Raw genomic sequence first — 21298 nt, 5'->3', positions numbered from 1 at the left:
ATTGGTCTGAAACAGGGAGGACACTGGAATCTCAGAAACTATGGGAAGGATACACATGCATCTTTTAAGAGCAGGATTGGAACTAGAGATAATCACTTGTCTGCTATTCTCTAGGTTCTTGATGAAAGAGGAGGTGAGGTTCCTCGCTGAGAGTGATGGGTATGAGGTGTAGGTTGGAAGCTGAAAGAAAATGGTGAAGAGTTAGACTCACCATCAGGAAAATGGGAAGGGGTCAGAATAAAGGCAAATAATGGGACTTGAAATTCCAAGAATCCCACTGAAATTAGAAATTCTGTATCTGCACTAATCATTGCAGTCATTGTTATTGAATAAACTTCCCTCTGCTGTATCAGCTGCCTATTTATTAAAATGAATAAGTAAAAACTATTCATTCTTTTAAAAAATTTATTCACTTATTCAAAATTATTGGCTGATTATATACTATGTGTCAGGCACTGTTACAGGCACTTGGCTACAACTATCCATAAAATACAGTCCCTCATTCTTGGAGTTTGCATGACTGTCATGTCTTGGTGCCACACTCTGAGGGGGTCCAAAGAGGACAGAGTAGATAATCAGAGAAAAACGCCCTGTGGTCTGGGTTAAGCCATCTCAACTTACACCTATCCTCAGTCTCTTCGTAAAACGAGAGGTGGATTAAGTAGTCTCCTAGGTCCTCAAATCCCTACCTTTAACTTTCTTTGATTCTAAGATATCAACGTGTCTGAAATTGCGGAAGGAACTGGGAAAGACAAGCGTCGTCGAGTGCTCTCTCTAAATCAGGTGCTGGGCTAGTTGTTTGCACATGTTTTCTCTCATAATTTTTACATGCAAACGGGGGTTCAGCTAAGGTAAGTTAATTACTGTGGTTGCACAATGGAGCTTAGATTCAAATCCACATCTGCCAGACTTCAAAGCTTTTCCCAGGAGATGCTTATGCTTCAGGGGAACAGAAGACTAGGAGAGCAGAGAACATAGCAGATACTGTGAAGTGCCTAAAGGCAGATTTGTTTTATATAACTCCAAAGAATCAATGAATAAAAGTGCAGGACAGGATATTTTGGCTCAATGACAGCAAGACTTTTCTGGAAACTGGAACTGTCCCACTGTTAACTATTTGCCTCAAAAGGCAGCAGTTTCTCATGAAAGCTATTCAAGTAAAAGTGAATGCTTCCTTGGATAGATAGCTTGGGAGGTCGGTTCTTTCAATTCTAAGCTACTATGATTCCCTTAAATATTTTGCTCTTAATAGCATCCAAGTATCTGCTTCCTTCCTTCCTCTCTACTTTCCCCCATTTTCCTTTCTCCTCTCAGCATCTGTTTTTCTCATTCATCTGGGTTTAGATGCTTCCTGCTGCAGCTTCTAGGTTTGCTATTACAGAGAGGACATGTACCTCCAATCAGACAGGTGGGTACATGTTGAGAGCAGTGAATTTGGAGGGAACATGTTGGTCATTGCTCTGGTCTCAGAGCAGAATCTGTCTTCTGAGACAAGGAACTTTATTTAAAAAAGTATATGGTTACTCATATTGGTTAGAAGCCTCAACAGAGGCCATCAGCAAGAAAGGAGAGGCTTTAGAATTTACAATTGGAAACAATTTTACCAAAGACCTTGACAGCTGGCTTCAAGCACCTTCATGAAAGTTATCACAGTTGTTTATTCCTTGGAGGCTGCACCCAAGGATGGCGAAAGGACCTCCTTTCCTTTACTAGTGGGTGTCTATACTTATGGGAAAGTAGGACCTCCAAAGTCCCTGCCATGTTTATAGGGACAATGTTCAAAACTACATTGTCCTCTCTTGGAAAGGGGTGTTGAGAATGCTCAGAAAATTCTACCTAATAGGGCATATAGCTGGTTTGCCCAGAACTGAGGGGAGTTGCTAGGATGTGAGACTTTTTGGTGCTAAAAGTGGAAAAGTTCTGGGCAAAATGGGGGTGAATTGGTCACTTTACATACCCCTTATACTCCCTACACAAGAGTGCCCCAAAATGAGTCAATTGCTCCAGCCTGATACACTGTGAAAGAATAATGTTAAAGAATAATGTTAATTATTTTTCTAGAAGAATATATTATTCAAAAAGAGAAGACAAAGTTAAAATTTTGGTCTTAAACCAAACTGAAGTCCTCTTGAAAACACGAAGCCAACAGTTGTTCTAATATGTGGCAAACATTAAAACAAAGTCTTGTCCAAGATCTGAGTGTCTGCGTCTATCTTTGTGAAAAAGCATCCCCAAAGTAGTTACTAGTTTGTAGAATAGCAAATACAGGCTGGTTTTGCTCATGGCACAGAACTGTGCATATGTTTCTCACCTGATGAATTTATGAGCCAACTGTTCCACAAAGTAATAGATCTCATTCCAGTGGTGCAGCACGCTTCCTGACCTAGGAAAACAAAAGCAGGCTTCACTTAATCAGGTATTCATTTGTCTTTACCTTTTATCATTTCTCGTCATATTCCATTAATTGACATTTGACCTATTCATTAAATGGACTCATTCATTATCTGAAACTTCTATAAATCTGGAAATTATCTGAAATGATGTTTAGAATTAATGTTAGTGTTCTTAAAATTTTTGTTAAAGAACTGTCTTTACTCCACTTCCCATGCCTTCCTACTTGAATGCCATACACTCACACATTAAAAAAACAAATAAACAAACATACAAAAAAACCCTGGGCTCAACCAGACTCACAGGTTAATTTTTAACCTTTAAGAAACTGTTATTTTTTGTGCTATTTAAATTATTCCTTTGATAAGTGAAGAAGAACAACTCCAACTCATTTAAATGAAATGAGCACAAACTGGACGCCCAAACAGACAAAAATAAACAAATCCTCCTCCTCAAAAAAAAAGTCCAATTTCATTTGTAAATATAGAGACAAAATCTCTAAAGAAAATATTAGCAAAATGAATCCGATAGGAACAAAAAAATAATGAATTAATCGGCAAAGGTTATTTCAAGACTATATTGATAGTTCAACATGTAAGGAAATCTAATGTAACTAGTCATTCTAATAAATAAGAGAGGAAAAACTACACAGGTTTTTGTTTATTAAAAAGGAAATCCCTTAGTGGAAAAAGAGGGAAATATTCTCTAGGTCACATGGAATTACATAATTTTAGATTTGAAAGGGGCTTCTTTATTTCCCAAAGTTGACTTCTGTTTTCCTGGTACTATTTATTATGGCTTTAATTTAGCTTATAAATATTTCCATAATGTTCATACTCAGTTTGTTGCAGTGACTTTATAGGAAGCTTTTCTATTCTAACCTGCTCTTTTCTGTAGCTATGATGCCTCTTTCCTTTCCTTACAGATCTGTTTCATCTGAGCTCTCCGTTTCTGCCTGTCATTCTAATCATTATTGAGGTTAGAGTTTGCTCCTTTTAGTCTGACATTTTCTACTGCAAACATTTTCCACTGGTTTCAGATTTACTTTTATTTTTTCATACACTCATTTACCTTCATTTTAACTTCTAGAGAGTTATTTGTGGCTATTTTTCTTTGTTGCAGACTATTTTATAGACATTTAAGACAAATCTGTGCAAAGTAGACTTTACGTCTTCCTTTTCATGGTATGACATCCTTAAGAATTCTCACTGAGTGCATTCTTGCCCTCTGAGGGGAATGTATTGTTCTCTGCCCCCTACCTAAACAGATATGTTGGTTCAATTTGAACACAAATGACACAGTATGTTATGATCCTACAGTGAAAGACTTCATATAAGGATATATCACTTTACCCAAGTTAATTTATAACTTCAATTCCAGGAAAAATTCTGATTGGATGGATGTTTTACAAAGCTCAAAAACCGACTTTAAAAATAAGGAGAAGATTAAATATTTAAAAGTCATCAGGGCAATTATGATTGAGCAAAATTGGAAGGCTTTCCCTAGCGGACATAATGACCCCACATGTGTGATACATGACATAACAGCAAAACCAATGGGGTAAAATAGAGACCCTAGATCTGAAACTATGTGAGCTCATGCTATATAGTGAAATAGGTGATTCAAACTGAGGAGAAAGAACAAATGCTTCAATGAATGATGCTCTGACAATGGATTTCTAATTGGAAAAAGCTCATTCAATCACAGACTCATACCATATGTAACCCTGGGTTACTAACGCCTAATGGGAATGACTTAAAATCCACTGGATGAACTATATAAGATTTTTATGTTGTTAGGTTACTGAAGCATTTCTTCAATCAGATACAGAAAGTAGGAATTGTTTTTTTAGAAAAAGGATAACTTTCACTTCCCAAAGTATCTAAAATTCTGAATTTTAGAAAGAGCAAGAAATTGGAAATCTATTCGAAAGAATAATGAAAGAAAACTTTACTAATTTGGTGAAGGAAAGAGACATGCAAGCCCAGGAAGCACAGAGAGCCCACAAGATGGATGCAAAGAGGCCCGCTCCAAGACACCTCATAATTAAAATACCAAAGTTTAAAGATAAAGAGAGAATCTTAAGAGCAGCAAGAGAAAACCAGTTAGTTACCAGAAGCTGCCATAGGACTGTCAACTGACTTCCCAAAGGAAATTTTGCAGGCTAGAAAGCATTGGCAAAACATATTCAAATTCAAGAAAAGCAGGGACCTACAACCAAGGTTGTTATACTCAGCAAAGCAATCATTTAGAATTGAAGGGCAGATAAAGAGCTTCTCAGACAAGAAAAAAACTAAAGGAGTTCATCATCACCAAACTGTTATTATATGAAATGTTAAAGGGACTTCTTTAAGAAAAAGGTTGCCAAATGGAAGGTAGATGTTGGGGAATAGGTGAAGAGGTGAGAGGATTAAGAGGTACAAATTGGTAGCTACAAAATAGCCATGGGGATGTAAATTATAGTATAGGAACTAGAGTAGCCAAAGAACTTACACACATGTCCCATGTACATGAACAATGGTGTGGAGATTGCCTGAGGGTTTTGGGGGTGCCGGGTGGACAGAGGCACAGGGGGAAAAATTGGGACAACTCTAATAGCATAATGAATAAAATATCATTTTTTAAGAAAGAAGAGCACTGAGAGGAGAAGCCTCTATTACTCATGGAAGCGCCTGATTTTTTGCCAGCTGGACATCACCTCTTCCTTCCTAATTTGGTTAAATACTCTGGGGTTAGGCTCAGATGGCTCCAGCCAATTCCTGTGACCCTATGTGAACCCGAAGAGCCTTCGCAACTGGGTCCATGATTCTAGAGCACTGCTCCAGTGCTCAGCCGGAAGACTCCCAAGGGGTTACTAGAACTGTATATCTTACCCCTGGGCTTTTAATGCTTTGGAAACCCTCATTCATTACAATCCCAGTCATCATCCTGGACAGGATTTAGTTGTATCCTTTGAATCTCAAAGGCTGGTCCTGGCTGCTCTCCTTCAGGAGTGGGGTCGGTACCCTGGTCCTGGGGTCCAGCGATGACGGCCCAATGCTGTGTGAGTGCCTCAGGGGAGGCACCACATGACCGACGGACTGTAAGTCATGGTCCCATCCAGAATTCTGTTATTCTTTTCCGCTGGAATCAAGAGTTCCTTGGACACTGGTCATCTGTGCCTCTGCCCACTCCTGAAATGCTATGTTGTGCTTTGGTCCATATATCCAGGAAAAGTACTATCTGAAAGTTTGGTTACTAAGAGGGACTGTAAGATGCCTAGTGATTCGAAAAGAATCCTCACACTGACCCCATCTTGAGTTTGATTTCTTCATCAGCAAAGAAGTTGTGCAGTGAGGGAATTATACTGGCAGGGGAGGCAAAGTGTTTGTGAAATAGGGACTTGAATTAGAATTTAGGGACTATTCTTGGCTCTCTGCTCAAGGAGCAGGGGTTTGAAGTAAATCTTTGGTTAACTTCTTTGTTCTCAAGGATTGGCTCAATTTCACAGCCACAAATCAATTTGCATTCCTTTATTTATTGAATAAGATCACCTGATGATAATTCACATTTTTTTGTCTTAAAAAATTTCACTTTCACTATTCTTGTTACTAATGTAAAATTTACACAGTTTTGGTATTCATCTAATCTGTTATGCTAGCTATACAGAAATATCCGAGAAATATCATACGGTGTTGAGAAAAGTTCAGGTCTATCTAGAAAACGTTCTTGTTAATAGGCAGGTGCAGTCATTGCCCAATAAGAAAATAAAATGAGGTCTCCCAGATAAAACTGGAAGTGAGGAGGTGTTGGCTGGCTTATTTCTCCCATGCCAACTCTCAAAATAATTGCCCTGTTACTGTTAAGATTGCTGTTTCATATTTACACATGATCACTCTTTGCACAATTATGTAAGCCTCGGCCAAAATATACCCCCTGTGGGACACACTTGAGATGTACATAGCCTGTTCCCTCAAGCATTGAGGGTAAATATAATCTCCTAAGATCCTGGGAAGCAAACTGGCTTTCTCTTCTCTGGGTTACCATGACATCCCAAGGGGCCTCAGATACAGAAGGGGCAGAATATAGGGTTATCTAGATCTGCACTTTGGAATCCTTCTAGTCATTATTACTGAGCCTCCTTAACCCATACATGCATGTTCTGTCCTACCCCAAGATCCAATCACCCCATGGAAAAGAGCTCTCACAGGAGTCCTGCTTATATCTCTTTAACCCAAATCCCCTGGAGTAAAAGGCTTGCCTGCTTGATGCCACAGTCCTCTCCACTGCTTCACCACCACCCAGTGGCCAGAGCTGGACCTTTTCACTCTGAAGTCTGAGGACTTCATCCACGGGGCCCCTGGCACCCATCCACTGGCACCTCAGTCAGGCTCCACCCCTTCTCCCACATGGATAGCTAGGCTGAGCCTTTGACTCACTCTGGACTTCCTGTGAAAATATGCATGCTTTGCCGGCACATTGCCTTATAAACTGATTTTCTGGTTTGAAATCTGGCCTAGTAGCTACTCCCAGAATCATCGACCCAGGTAGGTGAGCCCACGTTCAGACCTTTGGCTTCCTCTCAACCCTGAGGACCTAAATGGACTCCTGGTCACAGCCGGAAGTAGAGTGCCGGTTGGGGGATCCAATTCCCGCATCTCTCTACACTATATTGTGTAAAATATCTAAATTATCACGCTAACCAGTTTAAGACTTAATGATTTTAAAACTCTATCTGTGGAATCCTGATGTTCTCTTCAGGCAGCAATGGCTCTTCCTGCCACAGTGACTGGAGCTCCAAGGGAAAAATACAAAACTCCTTCACAGCCCAAATGTAAGTAGTATTGGGCTATGTACTCCATTGGACTGTGTTGCGGATTGTTGTTTTTAGAATTGCTTTTAAAGCACAATTGCTAGGCAAATGATAGTCACAGAGAGTTGAAATGCCCCATGTTTTGGAAATCAGTGGATGTGAAAGCTCCCTGATATTTGACTCAATTAAATCCTAATTCAAATGCAAGTCTATCCTCTGAAGATGTCCATGGACCAGCTGGGTATCAGGATGGTCTGGAGGATTCGAGTCCCTTCTTGGCATTTATATTCCACAAATATAAATCTCAACAAAATTTGGAATTTCAGTAGCCTCCTAGGAATTCTGCTGCAACAGAGTGAGAGTACAGAGTTCTGTGCTAGAAGAGTCATTCATTATACCTGGGTCCACTCAAAATCAGAGTCGACACCTTCCCCCACCACCTTCTGACTTGGCTTTAAGAAGGGCTGCCCAGCCCAGAGGGAGCCAAAGCCTCGTTGCTAGTCCCACAAGAAGGGCACTGCTGGGGGAAGCTCTAGCGTTTCTTATTTCTTTTTGCTTTTCTATGCCCTCTCCAGTGGAACGTGGTAAAAACTCAACAAATTTTTGCGCATTGTGTTCACTGTGTGTTCCCAGCGAGGGATTTTTGCACTGCCTTCAGATTACCGCTCACTTACTTCCAAGGGTCTAATATGCAAAGAGTAGGAGAAAAATAAGAACGCTGAGTCTCTTTCTGATTTGTTTTCTGAAATACATTCTTTTGTGTTTATGTGAGTTTCCAAAGTTCTCTGTGGTTAAGCTCCTTAGAAACACAGGCTCTTTCCATTAGCCACACACACAACCAGAGTCAGAATTAAGTGGGCCAAATTGAGTTTAAATTATCTCTCCTTCTTTTGCACATTGGTAAGAATAAAATGAGGGGGAAAAAAGAGAGCTCATGGTTGGAACCATCACCCAGGAGTCTCTTGAATCTGGAAGAAAAGGGTTGCTCTGAGATGGAAATTATAAAACTGTCGGTTCCCGCTTTTCCTTACTTAGCCCCACCCAGCTGAAGTCAGTGAGATCCTCAGCGACCCACCCAGGTCCTAGCTAATCCTGAAGGGTATAGCAGCCTCAGACACCACTAAGCAGGCCCAGCAATTAGTTCTGCCATCAAAGGCTCCAAGTTCATTTGCCCCCTCCCTGCATTCCCCAGCTTCTTTCTTGGCCTTTCTTCCTTCCTCCTAACCTCACACTGCACCCTAACTGGCTGGAGCCCTAAACCCAGCCCAGGCCTTCAACCCTTACCCTCCTATTACTGACTGGGGACATGGCCAACACTCCCTCCTGCTCAAAAAGCTTGACCTCAACTCTTGCTTCCACTCCAACTTTTTCAGAGACCAGTCGAGATCCAAACCAAGCTGCTAAGCACTGTACTTTGAGTTTGACGCTCCTCACCCTGAGCCTGTCCTTGTCATGGAGACTCCAGCCCAGGATGCCCAGCCCCACCCTACTGACTTGTGAGGAATTTCCCTTTTAGTCAATCCAACAGATGGCTATGAAAACAATGACTTTTAACCTACAGAATGCTACCTGTTAGTGACTTGGGAAATCAGTTTGGTGGGACGTTGCCAACATTTTGGGGGGAAAAATAGAATAGGATAGAAATATCAGGATGAAGTGCATAGAGGAAAGTAATGCTATGTCAGATTTTTGGCCAATTATGTGTAAGTAATGCATATATACTGTGTCAAGATGTAAACTGTACTTTTTCTTGTGGATCAAGATCAAGGGAATATTACAGCAAAATTATGTTCTCCTTTCACCTCTACTAATTTCCCTTGTGTCTCTGTCTCTCTGTCTCTCTCTCTCTCTCTCTCTCTCTCACACACACACACACACACACACACACTTATACACATACCGGAACAGTCTAAAAATATTTTCTCCTATCAACTAGCAGTACTTTGGTGCAAGTTCAACACAAAATGATTATTGTTGTTAAGAACACAGAAAATTGGTTAGCTGCCCAAAGGTATTTCCCATAATTGCAATGCACACCAAGATGTGATAGATGAGACTCCCAGGCCCCCAGCCAAAGCCACCAATGTGATCTGTGGATGACCACCAGGCAACCAAGACCAGACAAGGGAAGTCGGAGGCCCCATTCACGCGCATGCCACAGGACACAGTAAGACTCCTTCAAACACACAGCCATAGAAGAGAGAGAAGCAGGTGGGGAGCAAAACTTGAAGAGACAAACTTCCTGAGTGTTTAAATTCTTGCTTTGGGCTAAGACTTCCAGTTTGGAAGAGAGCTGTCTCTCCTCCCACCTCCTCACCATACTTGCCCCCCGCAGGAGGGTCTTTTGATGATAAGCAAAGCAGCTTTACATTATTTTCTATATCTCTGAGTACAGTGAGAATAAGTTTTTCTACCCTGAAACACATATATTTGTGATTACTGTATTTCTTCATATTGGATTTTTAAAAATTCCTAAGAATAGGCTCTTCAGGCTGTTCAGACCAGCAATTATGAGGACTGACTCACTGGCTGATGTGAGTTCAAACTCCTATTCTTCCACTTCTAGTGTGACATTTGAACAAAATTTCACTTTTTTCAACTTCAGCTTCCTCCTTTTTTTAAAAAATTTTATTTTAATTTATTTTTTCAAATACATGTCTCTGCCAACCCCCCACCACTTTCCCTTGCCCCCTCCCTCCTTCCCTCCCTCAGCTCTTCCCCTTTGGTTTTGTCCATGAGTCCTTGCTATATGTTCCTTGACTTTCCCCTTCCCTTCCTTGTCCCTGCCCCCCCTCCCTCCTTTCCTCCTTTCTGCATTGGAGAAAATAGGATCTATCTCCTAAAGATCGCTTTGAGGATTAAATCTAATGTTTGTAGGGTGCCAGGCACCCTGCTTGGAACACAGTGGCCTCAGTGCAGGACATGGCAGCCACTGCAACTCACTTCCCACCCTTCCCTCACACTCTGAATTAGCTTCTTCTGAAATACCTGTAAGTTTTAAAAATAAATATAGATCTCCACTGTAGTTTTTATGTGGAAGCATTTTATTATAAGCCAAGATTCTTTTTGATATTTATGGTTCGTTTGATTTTCTTCATTTCGAAAACATTGAGTATTAATTCAGCCCAGCTATATGATTGGTAGAAGACCGTGCAAAATGAAAACGCAGGGCCGCTTGTACACAAATCATTAGCACAGCAGAGCATTAAACTAAGTGCAGGGCCCTGGGCAACTGCTGACCTTGGTATCAATACTCTTTGTCCATTTTCCATGGGAGGCAAATGTTTTCTTAGTCCAGGAGTCAGCAACCTCTTTCTGTAGAGGGCCAGACAGTAAATAGTTTAGGCTCTGAGGGCTATATGGTTGCCGTGGCAACTACTCAACTCTGCTGTTGTAGCACAAAAGTAGCCATTGATAGTAATTGAACACAAGGGGTGTGGCAGTGCTACAATAAAATTTTATTTGCTAAAACAGTCTGCAGGCCATAGTTGGCCATCCTCGGCCTAAGAGAGCCACTTTCTTTCAGTCTTCCTCGTGACAATATAAAAATCTATACTTTTTCTCCTGGTAGCTGAAGTTTTAGTTTACTTTCACTATTCATTTCCTGTTATTTATTACTGAGAATGTGGAGTGGAGAAATTGTGCCTTGGGATATATATGGGCGCATTCTTTGTGACCTAATAAATATTTCATGGGCATTTTAAAGGAAAGTTTATTCTCTGTGGAATATAGGGCTCAAAATATATTTATTAAATCAACCTCATTAATTATTATTCATATCCTCTATGTCCTTTGAACTTAAGTATTCAGAGAGATGTCTTTTCAGATTCTGCTGAGGAATTAATTTGGTTTTCATCTTTGGTGCTTAAAATAAATATGAGTTATTGAAATTAGTTCCTAAATAGTGAAGCACTCTTGCATTCCTAGGGTAAATTTTACTTGGTCTTCATATATTATTCCTTTACTATAGTGTTAGTTTTAATTATATTTGGTTCAGATATAATGTTTTCATTAAATTTGGTCAGAAGTTTTGTATATGAATGTGTTATCTTTGGTAGATATCGATACCAGGTATATGCTAGCTTCCAAAAACAAATTGGGAAAATTCATCTTTTTCTATTTTCTGGAACAGTTTAACTAATACTGAAATTTTCTGTTCCTTGAAGATGTGATACAGCTTTCCATGAAACCAACTGGTGTAAAACCAAAGGACCTAGTCATAAGGGCAAATTAGTCCTTCTCATATGTCCAGGTTTTATTGGGGAAGGGCAAAGTCAGAAAGCCTGAGCATGTCGCTCAAAGGGATTTCAAAAAATCACATCAGACTGTTATTATCAGTTGGGTTCAAAATTATGGATTTTCATCCCTTCTGCTACCCAGTAGGTAGACATGGGAAGAAGAAGAGTTTGGGAGCTAAAAGTAAACTAATTTTTTTTTTGTATGTGAGAATATGGTATGAATAATTTTTTTCTATCCTGCATTAAAAAGTATTTTTCACTTTCTCTTTAAAGAATCTTTTTTTTTGTTTTAGTTTTATATTTTGCTGTGTAAACTCACTGATAATATTGTTGTGACTTATTAACTTTTCTGGGGCCATTTTTTTCTGTTTCTTTTGCACCATGTCTTTTTCCTATACTTTATTTCCAATACACTTTTCATTTTGATGTCAATATTGTCAAGTGATTTTTTTTTCCAGTAAGGGTACATGGATAGTATACGTTTATTAATTTTTGTATGTTTGAGGAAGCCCAGTTGCAAAATTTAAATAGCACATTTCACTAAAGACTATAATTATTGAGGTTTTTTGAGCGTTTAATGTTGTAGACTAAAAAATAAAAATCTAATGCCAATTTGAGTTTTGCTTTTGTTATGTGAAAGGAGAAGCTTATTTTTTTTCCTTTTTTGGAAGTATGTAGGCATTTCTAATCTTCTATTGTAATAATTTATCTAAGACTGTGTAAGTTGTGGATCTTTTTTAAAAATTAATTAAACTGAATATTTGGTAAATCTTCTAGATCTGAAGACTAGTATTTCTTCAGTTCTGGAAAATGATCTTTTATTATTGCAGCTCTTATAAATGTCCTTGTCTAAGAATTTTATTTTATATATATTCTGTATTCTTTCCCTTGGAGTCGTGAGGAAAGTTTCTGAAACTGCCTTCCTATAAACTGAGTTTTTCTGCAGTATTAACAGTGGCAGTCATTGCTTCCAATGGATATTCAGAAACAGCATATTTTCTCCCCAAAACTTATTTTCAGCTTGTTCTTTTCTTATGACAGAGTATCCTCGTTTGTTGACACAGTATTATCTCAAAATTTACTGAAAATACTAATTAGAGATATATTTGCTTGAATGGTTTCAATAGTTAATGCCGCTTCTTTGATATAATAATGATTATGTCATTACATGTTCAAGTTTTTAAAACTTGACATACTTTGTGGTTAATTTCTTGAAAAAAAATCAATGCTTTCTATAAGAATCCATATCTATTTAAAAGTGGCTTTCTATTTTTTTCCCATGAAAGTGACATCTTGGTTGGGTATAACATTTTAGATCACAAAGTTATCCATCAAAGTTCTCCATTGTTGAATGCTGCAGAGCTTTTGTAGGTAAACTGTTTTTTCTCACTCATGAAATTCTTCTTTTGTCCTTGGATTTAAAAATTTTCAGCAGGAAGTGCCCAAGTATTAGTATTTTTTAATTATTAATTAATTTTGATTGTTATTTGATGAGCTTAATCAATCTGCGTTTTCTTGGTTTTCCTTAAATCAGAAAAGTTCTCTCTTATTAAATCATTACATGTTTCTTTTAGACTATTCTTCAGCAACCCCAATTATCTGTTATATTAGATATCTATTTCTGCCCTTTATTATATATCAAATTCTCTTTCATCTAACTGAATTTCTATTCAAATTATGAGAATTTGTCAAACATGCCTTTACATTTATTTCATTTCCTGTACTGCCAGTTCTGCTCTTTATTGCTTCTCAGGTGACTTTACTGTTTTCCATTTCATTTTACATTTTCTCAACTGTTACGTCCCTTTTCATTTCATAGTTCATTCCTGTTTTACAAATTCCTTATTTTATTTAATTGAAATCATAAAACATGTGATGCTAAAACTGACCTCTTTTGCTGTTGAAACTTCTTTCCATAAATATGTTCTTCTACCTCGGGAATTTTTGTCTAATCACTTATTTTAAGTTGCTAAAATTTCATAGGACCTATTTTCATCTTTAAAAATGAGAAAGTGTAATTGGGTCTGGTATTTGCTTCCCAAATATTAACTGTATTCAAATTATATATAATATATATCATAACACTTAAACATATATATGACATTGTTTTACCATTGTAAATTTCTGTAAGAAAATCTGGGGCAAAGGAATTGTTAAAGTAAGCTTATTTTATTGTTCTACCAATTACAGGAGTATAGAGAGTAGAGTACCTCCTCATCATTTCCCACAAAGGAGCTCCATCCTTGCAAGTTTTGTGTGTTTGTTTTGGACACAGTTACATTAAGTCCAACTTGCCATATGCAGGGTTTTTTGGCCTGGGGTCTACTCCATGTTCACAGACCTCATTCCTGATCCTTACTGCATCCACGTAATCAAAGACCGAAGGCTGTCATTTCCCTGGAGGCCCAGGATCGAGGGAAGGACTCAGCAATGCTTAACAGAACCACTGTCACAAGGATGCCTGCTGATCATAGGGTCTCTCTTTTGTGGCAGAATCGTCCCTTGAACTCTCCAGTGCAACAGCTGTCTCTGCGTGATCCTGATGCACAGTGGCAGCTGTGCACAAGAGGAAGCTTCTCATCCTTCTTATATCCCACTCATAACTTTAACTCACTTTCAGATTTGGGATTATTCTTGAGGCTCCTCTAGAATCTTCCTCTACATGTTGTTTTACAACTTGGCAGCAGAATTGAAAGTAGACCCTGGCTGAACTCCTTCAAATTCAATCCACCTGCTTTGTTTCTAGTGGTATTTCTCACAAGTGTGTTGCATGTCAGTGTCCCCGTCCTTAGTCTCTAAACCTGATGCAGGCTTCCCCCAGATGCCTCCTTAAGACTTTCTTTATGGGGGCTAGGGAGCAGTTTTAGATGGTAGTGAGGGAGGAAGTAAGAGAGAAGCTATTGTCTTTCTTCAGCTTCTTTTTCAGAAGTCAGAAACAAACTTTCTTTCTCATCTCCCAGAAAGCCCCTCAAATCATTACATTTCAGTTTCTGCATTTATCATGCCCCAAACCAGCACTTCCAAAAGTCACCAATGCCTCCCTTTTTGCTAAAGCATATGGCCTCTCAGTTTTTTCTTGCTGGATGTATTCATAGTATGCATAATTATAATAGATTCTGTTTAATGATTCAGCAAACTGATTTTTGAATGCCCGGTAAGTCCCTTAGAATCTATAAAGATTAAAAATTACATGACATTTATTTTATTGAGTATTTATTAAACATCAGGCATTGTGCTGAGCATTTTACATTTATTTCCTTAATAATAATTGCTAAGGACCCAAGATGATGAAGGCTTAAGTGGGAGCTACACTAACCTCCTTCCAGGATCAAACAGGAACTACAATGAAATTACAGAAAAATCATCGTGAATAACCAACTTAACACTTGCTGGAAAGAAGCCTTATAACCACAGACAGACGGAAGAAGCTACATTACCACAACATTATAGGTAGGGAGTGAGGAGGAGGCCTGAGGGCGCTTGCTGGGCTCCCATAGGCAGCAGCTGAAGTTCTAGAGGGATATTTCAGTGACCAGGGAGTTCCCCCTGAGAGGTATGGGGTCTAAATCCTAAGGTGGGATTCCCAGCTGACAGCACCAGACCCAGGAAAGGAATCCAAATAACATATAGCTGTGAAAAGCAGCATGGTCTCTGCCCACTAGGGAGAGATGGCTAGAAATGCAGAGAGCCTCTTAAAGGACCAAAACACAAAATTCCATTTGCAGCCACTTACCCTGGACTCTGGCAGATGGAGGGCAGAGTGGACTAGAGACGCATGAGGAGAGTCTGGGGTGGGTAGCTCTGGGGAGAGAACTGAATGGTCAGCCTCCAGTATCCCTGTGTTTAGTCACTCCCTATACTACAGGAGCCGTCTTTCTCAGGCAGAGTACTCCCCTCCAAGTAGCAACAGCCTGAGAGGAATCAATAGACCCTCTGGCAGGAATTTCTCTGCCCCACCCTGTGGTGCTTAAGCCCTGCTGCTGAGGGGTACACCAGGAACACTTTCACCCTTTAAGTCTAAGGGAAAGTCTGAAGACAAAGGCATATATCTGGGAGCTCTAAGAAGCTCCCCAGCTTCTGACCCTCCCCCAGGCTGGTGCTGTTTAAAGCCCAACTTGGTATACAGGCTGGTTCTTTCTGCACACAAACAGGCCTAGCAGGGGGAACCACATGCTGTGGACTGCAAATAGCCCCAAATAAGTTGCCCAGGGCCAGTCACTGGCAGGGTTTGACATAGATTAACCAGTCTTTGCAGGCCTACTTAATACTTAGAAACATACAGAAACAGGCAGCCAAAATGAGAAGACAAAGAAAGAGACCCCAAGTGAAAGAACAACAGAATTCTCCAGAAGAAGAACCTGATGAAATGGAGGCAAGCAATCTATGAGAAAGAGAGTTTATACTAATGATTATAAGGATACTCAACAGTATGAAAAAAGACATTGAAACCATAAAAAAAGACCAGTCAGAAATAAAGAATGCATATCTGAAATAAATAATACACTGGAAGGAATAATCAGCAGGTTAGATGAAGCAGAGAATCGAATCAGTGATTTGGAAGACAAGGTAGAAAAAAACTACCTGAGCAGAGCAGCAAATAAAAAAAAAATTTTTTTAATGAGGAAATCTTAAGAAACCTTTGGGACAACATGAAGCATAACAACATCCACACCATGAGAATACCAGAAGGAGAAGAGAATGAGCAAGGGGTCAAGAATGTGTTTGAAGAAATAATGACCAAACACTTCCCTAATCTGGTGAAAGAAAAAGACACACGAGTCCAGGAAGGTCAGAGAGTCCCAAACAAGTTGCACCCAAAGAGGCCTATACTGAGACATATCATAATTAAAACAGCAAAGCTTAAAGACAAGGAGCAAATCCTAAATCTTTAAGAGAAAATCAAGTAGTTACATACAAGGTAGCATCAATTAGAATGACATCTGATTTCTCAACAGAATCATTTCAGGCCAGAAATATGCAAAGCGATAAAAACCAAGGACCTACAGCCAAAGATACTTTACCCAGCAAAGCTATCATTTAAAATAGGAGAAAAAAGGAGCTTTCAGACAAGAAAAAGATAAAGGAGTTTGTTAACACCAAACCAGTACTGCAACAAATGTTAAAGGGTTATGTTTAACCCAAATGCTAAAGGGTTTATTCTTCTTTTAAGAAGAAGAATAAAAAGAGAAAGGAAAACAATGGGGGGAAATAAAATGGCACTAAATACATGTCTATCAATAATCACTTTAAATGTAAATGGCTTAAGTGCTCCATCCAAAAGACATAACGTAGCTGAATGGATAAGAAAACAAGACCATATATATTCTGCCTCCGAGAGACCCACATCAGATCGAAAGATACACACAGACTAAAATTAAAGGAGATAGAAAAAGATATTTCATGCAAATGGAAAAGAAGAAAAAAGCTGGGGTAGCAATACTTATAGCCAGCAAAATAGACTTTAAAAGCAAAGCTAGAGTAAGAGACAAAGAACACTACATAATGATAAAGGGGACAATCCAACAAGAAGGTATAACCTTAGTAAACATATATGCACCCAACATAAAAGCACCTAAGTATGGAAAGCAAATCTTGATGGACATAAAGGGAGAGAATGACAGAAATACAGTCATAGTTGGGGATTTTAACACCCCTTTGACTTCAATGGATAGATCTTCCAGAGAGGAAATCATCAAGGAGACAGTAGCATTAAACAACATTTGGGTTGGTAAATCAAATGGATTTAATTGATATTTTCAGAGTATTTTAGGCTAAAGCAACAGAATATACATACTTTTCAAGTGTATGTGGAATGTTTTCTAAGATAGACTGCATGTTAGGACACAAAACAAGTGTCAATAAATTTAAGAAGACTGAAATCATATCAAGCATATTCTCTGGCCATAATGCTATGAAACTAGAAACCAGTCACAAGAAGGAAACTGAAAAACATGCAAAGACATGGAAGCTAAATAACCTGTTATTGAACAATGAATGGGTCAACAACAACATCAAGGGAGAAATCAAAAGATACCTTGAAACAAATGAAAATGAGAACACAACAATCATAAATCTGTGGGATATTGGGAAAGAAAACCTAAGAGGCAAATTCATAGCATTACAGGCCTATCTCAAAAAACAAGGAAAAGCTCAAATAAACAATCTAATTTTACACTTAAAGGAACTTGAAAAAAAACAACAAACTTGACAACTTGACAAAGCCCAAAGTGAGAAGGAAGGAAATAATAAAGACCAGAGCAGAAATAAATGAAATAGAGTCTAAAAAATGACACAAAATATCAAGGAATCCAAGAGCTGGCTCTTTGAAAAGATACACAAGACTGACAAACTTTTAACCAAACTCATCAAGAAAAAAAAGAGAGAGGACCCAAATAAATAAAATCAGAAATAAAAGAGGAGAAATAACAACCAACACCAAAGTAATACAAAGAATTATAATAAAATATTATGAACAACTATATGTCAACAACCTGAACAATCTGATGAAATGGATAAATTCCTAGAAACACACAATCTCCCAAAACTAAATCAAGAAGAATCAGAGAACCTGAATAGACAGATTACATCTGGTGAAATTGAAGCAGTAATCAAAAAACAACAAGAGCCCTGGACCAGAAGGCTTCAAAGGTGAATTTTACCAAATATTCTGGGAAGAACTAACACCTCTCCTCAAACTATTTCAAAAAATGCAAGAGGAGGGAAGGCTCCCAAGCTCATTTTACGAGGCCAGTAATATCCTAATTTCAAAAGCAAATAAAGACACTACAAAAAAAATAAAATTATATGCCAATATCCCTGACGAACAGAGATGCTAAAATCCTCAGCAAAATATTAGCTAACTGAATACAGCAATGAATTAAAAAGATCATACGCCATGGTTCAGTGGGATTTATTCTGGGAATGCAAAGTTGGTACAACATTCACAAATCAGTAAATGTGATTCACCACATAAACAAAATGAAGGATAATAACCACATGATCATATCAATAGGTGCAGAAAAAGCATTTAATAAAATCCAGTATCCATTTATGATCAAGACTCTCAGCAAAGTGGGAATAGAGGAAACACACCTAAACATAAATAAGGTCATATATGACAAACCCACTGCCAGCATCATATTCAATGGGCAAAAACTACAAGTGTTCCCCTTAAGATCAGGAACAAGACAAAGATATCCACTTTTACTTCTTTTATTCAATATAGTAATGGAAGTCCTAGCCACAGCAATCAGGCAAGAAGAAGAAATAAAAAGCATCCAAACTGGAAAGGAAGAAGTAAAACTGTCTTTATTCACAAATGACATGATACTGTACATAGAGAACTCCAAAGATTCCACAAAGAAACTACTAGATCTGATCAATGAATTCAGCAAAGTAGCAAGATACAAAATTAATACCCAGAAATCTGTTGCATTTTCATATGCCAATAATAAACTTATAGAAAGGAAAATTAAGAAAACAATCCCATTCACAATTGCTTCAAGAAGGAAAAAACCTAGGAATAAGCCTAGTCAAGGATGTAAAAGACCTGTATTTTGAAAATTATAAGACAGTGAAAAAAGAAATAAAGGAAGATGCAAATAAGTGGAAGCACATATCATGTTCATGGATAGGAAAAATTAACATCATTTAAATGTCCATACTACCCAAAGCAATCTATAGATTCAATGCAATTCCTATCAGGAATCCAATGACATATTTCACAGAACTGGAACAAATATTTAATAAATTTATATGGAACTACAAAAGACCCCTCGCAGCAACAGTGATCCTAAGAAAGAAGAACAAAGTTGGAGGAATCATGCTGTCTAATATCAAACTATACTATAAGGCCATAGTAATCAAAACAACATGGTACTGGCATAAAAACAGACACTAGATCAATGGAACAGGATAGAGAGCCCACAAATAAACCCACACTTTTACCGTCAATTAATATTCAACAGAGGATGCAAGCATATACAATGGGCTAAGGATAGTTTATTCAATAAATGATGTTGGGGAAATTGGACAGATAGGTGCAATTATCAAGAGATGAAACTGGAAAAATGAAACTAGACCACCTTCTTACACCACACACAAGAATAAATCCAAAATGTATTAAAGACTTAAATGTTAGACCTGAAATCATAAAAATTCTAGATGAAAACATAAGCAGCAAAGTCTTGGACATTGTTCGTAGCAACATTTTATCAGATATATCTCCCCAAGCAAAGGAAACAAAAGAAGAAATAAACAAATGGGACTATGGCAAACTAAAAAGTTTTTGTACAGCAAATGAAAGCATCAGCAAAATAAAAAGACAACCTGCAGAATGGGAGAACATACTTGTTGCTATATCTGATAAGGGGTTAGTATCCAAAATTTTTTAAAAACTTACGAAGCTCAACACCACAAAAACAAATGACCGTATTAAAATATGGGCAAATGAGCTAATAGATGCTTCTCCGAAAGGGACATACAGATGGCCAATAGACATAGGAAAAGGTGCTTGATGTCACTAATCATCAGATAAATGCAAATTAAAACCACCATGAGATATCATTTCACACCTGTCAGAATGGCTACCATCAATAAATCAACAAACAAATGCTGGCAGGGATGTGGAGAAAGCAGAACGCTTCTGCACTGTTGGTGGGAATGCAGACTGGTGCATCCATTGTGGAAAGCACTATGGAGATACTTCAAAAAATTAAAAATGGATCTGCCTTTTGACCCAGAGATCCCACTTCTGGAAATATATCTGAAAGAACTCAAAACACTAATTCAGAACATAAGCACCTCTATGTTCACTGAAGTATCATTTATAATCACCAAGATATGGAAGCAGCACAAGTGTCCATCAGTAGATGAGTGGATAAAACAACTATGGGACATTTATACAAAGGAATACTACTTGGCCATAAAAGAGAAGAAAGTTTTTACCCTTTGAGACAATATGAATAGAACTGGAGAACATTGTGCTAGTGAAATAAGCCAGTCAGAGAAAGACAAACACCATATGATTTCACTTATAGGTGGAATCTAATTAGCAAACTGAACTAACAAGCAAAATAAAGACAGACTCATAGATAGAAGGACAATGACTAAGGGAGAGGGGCATGAAGGGGGTGATGGGATTGAGCGAAAAGGTAAAAGGACTCATGGACGTGGACAACAGTGTGGTGATTGCAGGGTGGGGGTGTATAAGGGGACTAAATGGTAATGGAAAAAAATACAATAAAAAGAGTTTTAAAGAATTGCTGGCCCTTAATGAGCACTTCCTATATATGAATAAGACTGTTCTGAGCACACCACCACCACTATATACTACTATTAGCTCCCCTTTTACAGATGAGGATAATGAGTTCATGAAGAGATTAAGTAACTTGCTCAAGGACACACACATAGTAAGTAGGGGTGGGACTTGAACTCTGGTGGTCTGGTCCTAATGTCCATGTTCTTAGCACACACTAAGCTAATACAGTCTCCTTTCCGATGTTCAAACCTGTGCTCTTAACACCTATGCAACACTGCCTCCCCATGGCCCATAGAGGGGTTAGGAAATGTGCAATTGCAATTCATAGTGTGAGGTGCTAAAATAGTGAGAAGTCCTAGAGAATTCCCACAAATTGTTATGGGAATTCGGGAATGCGGATACCAGGAAAAGCTTAAAACTGAGGCACGCGAACGTAATCAGAAGTGCTGAACTCATTGCTTATTTTAATGGATAACCTTCAGGAGGGGCTGCACCTGTCTGGCCTTCAGTCCTCTCACTTTTTGTTCATTTGATATTGTCTTTTTATGACAATTAATAATCAGGATGACCATATAATTTAAAATCTAAACTGAGATACTTTCAAGAATAAGATAGAAA

General features: G+C 38.3%; 1 protein-coding gene across 1 annotated transcript in view; it reads right to left on the bottom strand.

Moving 5' to 3' along the window:
- Positions 1-21298, bottom strand: part of ANTXR1 (ANTXR cell adhesion molecule 1) — a 223120-nt gene that overhangs the window by 192473 nt on the left and 9349 nt on the right. Inside the window, exon 2 of the mRNA XM_054593556.1 lies at positions 2312-2383. Within this exon, the coding sequence (XP_054449531.1) occupies positions 2312-2383 (72 nt within the window). The remainder of the gene's footprint in view (positions 1-2311; positions 2384-21298) is intronic.

This window comes from Pteronotus mesoamericanus, unplaced genomic scaffold (genome assembly GCF_021234165.1).
Source record: "Pteronotus mesoamericanus isolate MK-2021 breed Mesoamerican mustached bat unplaced genomic scaffold, CSHL_Meso_final scaffold_45, whole genome shotgun sequence".
Taxonomy (NCBI): domain Eukaryota; kingdom Metazoa; phylum Chordata; class Mammalia; order Chiroptera; family Mormoopidae; genus Pteronotus; species Pteronotus mesoamericanus.
Note: the sequence above shows the minus strand (reverse complement) of the source record. Positions and strands in the feature narration are given on the sequence as shown.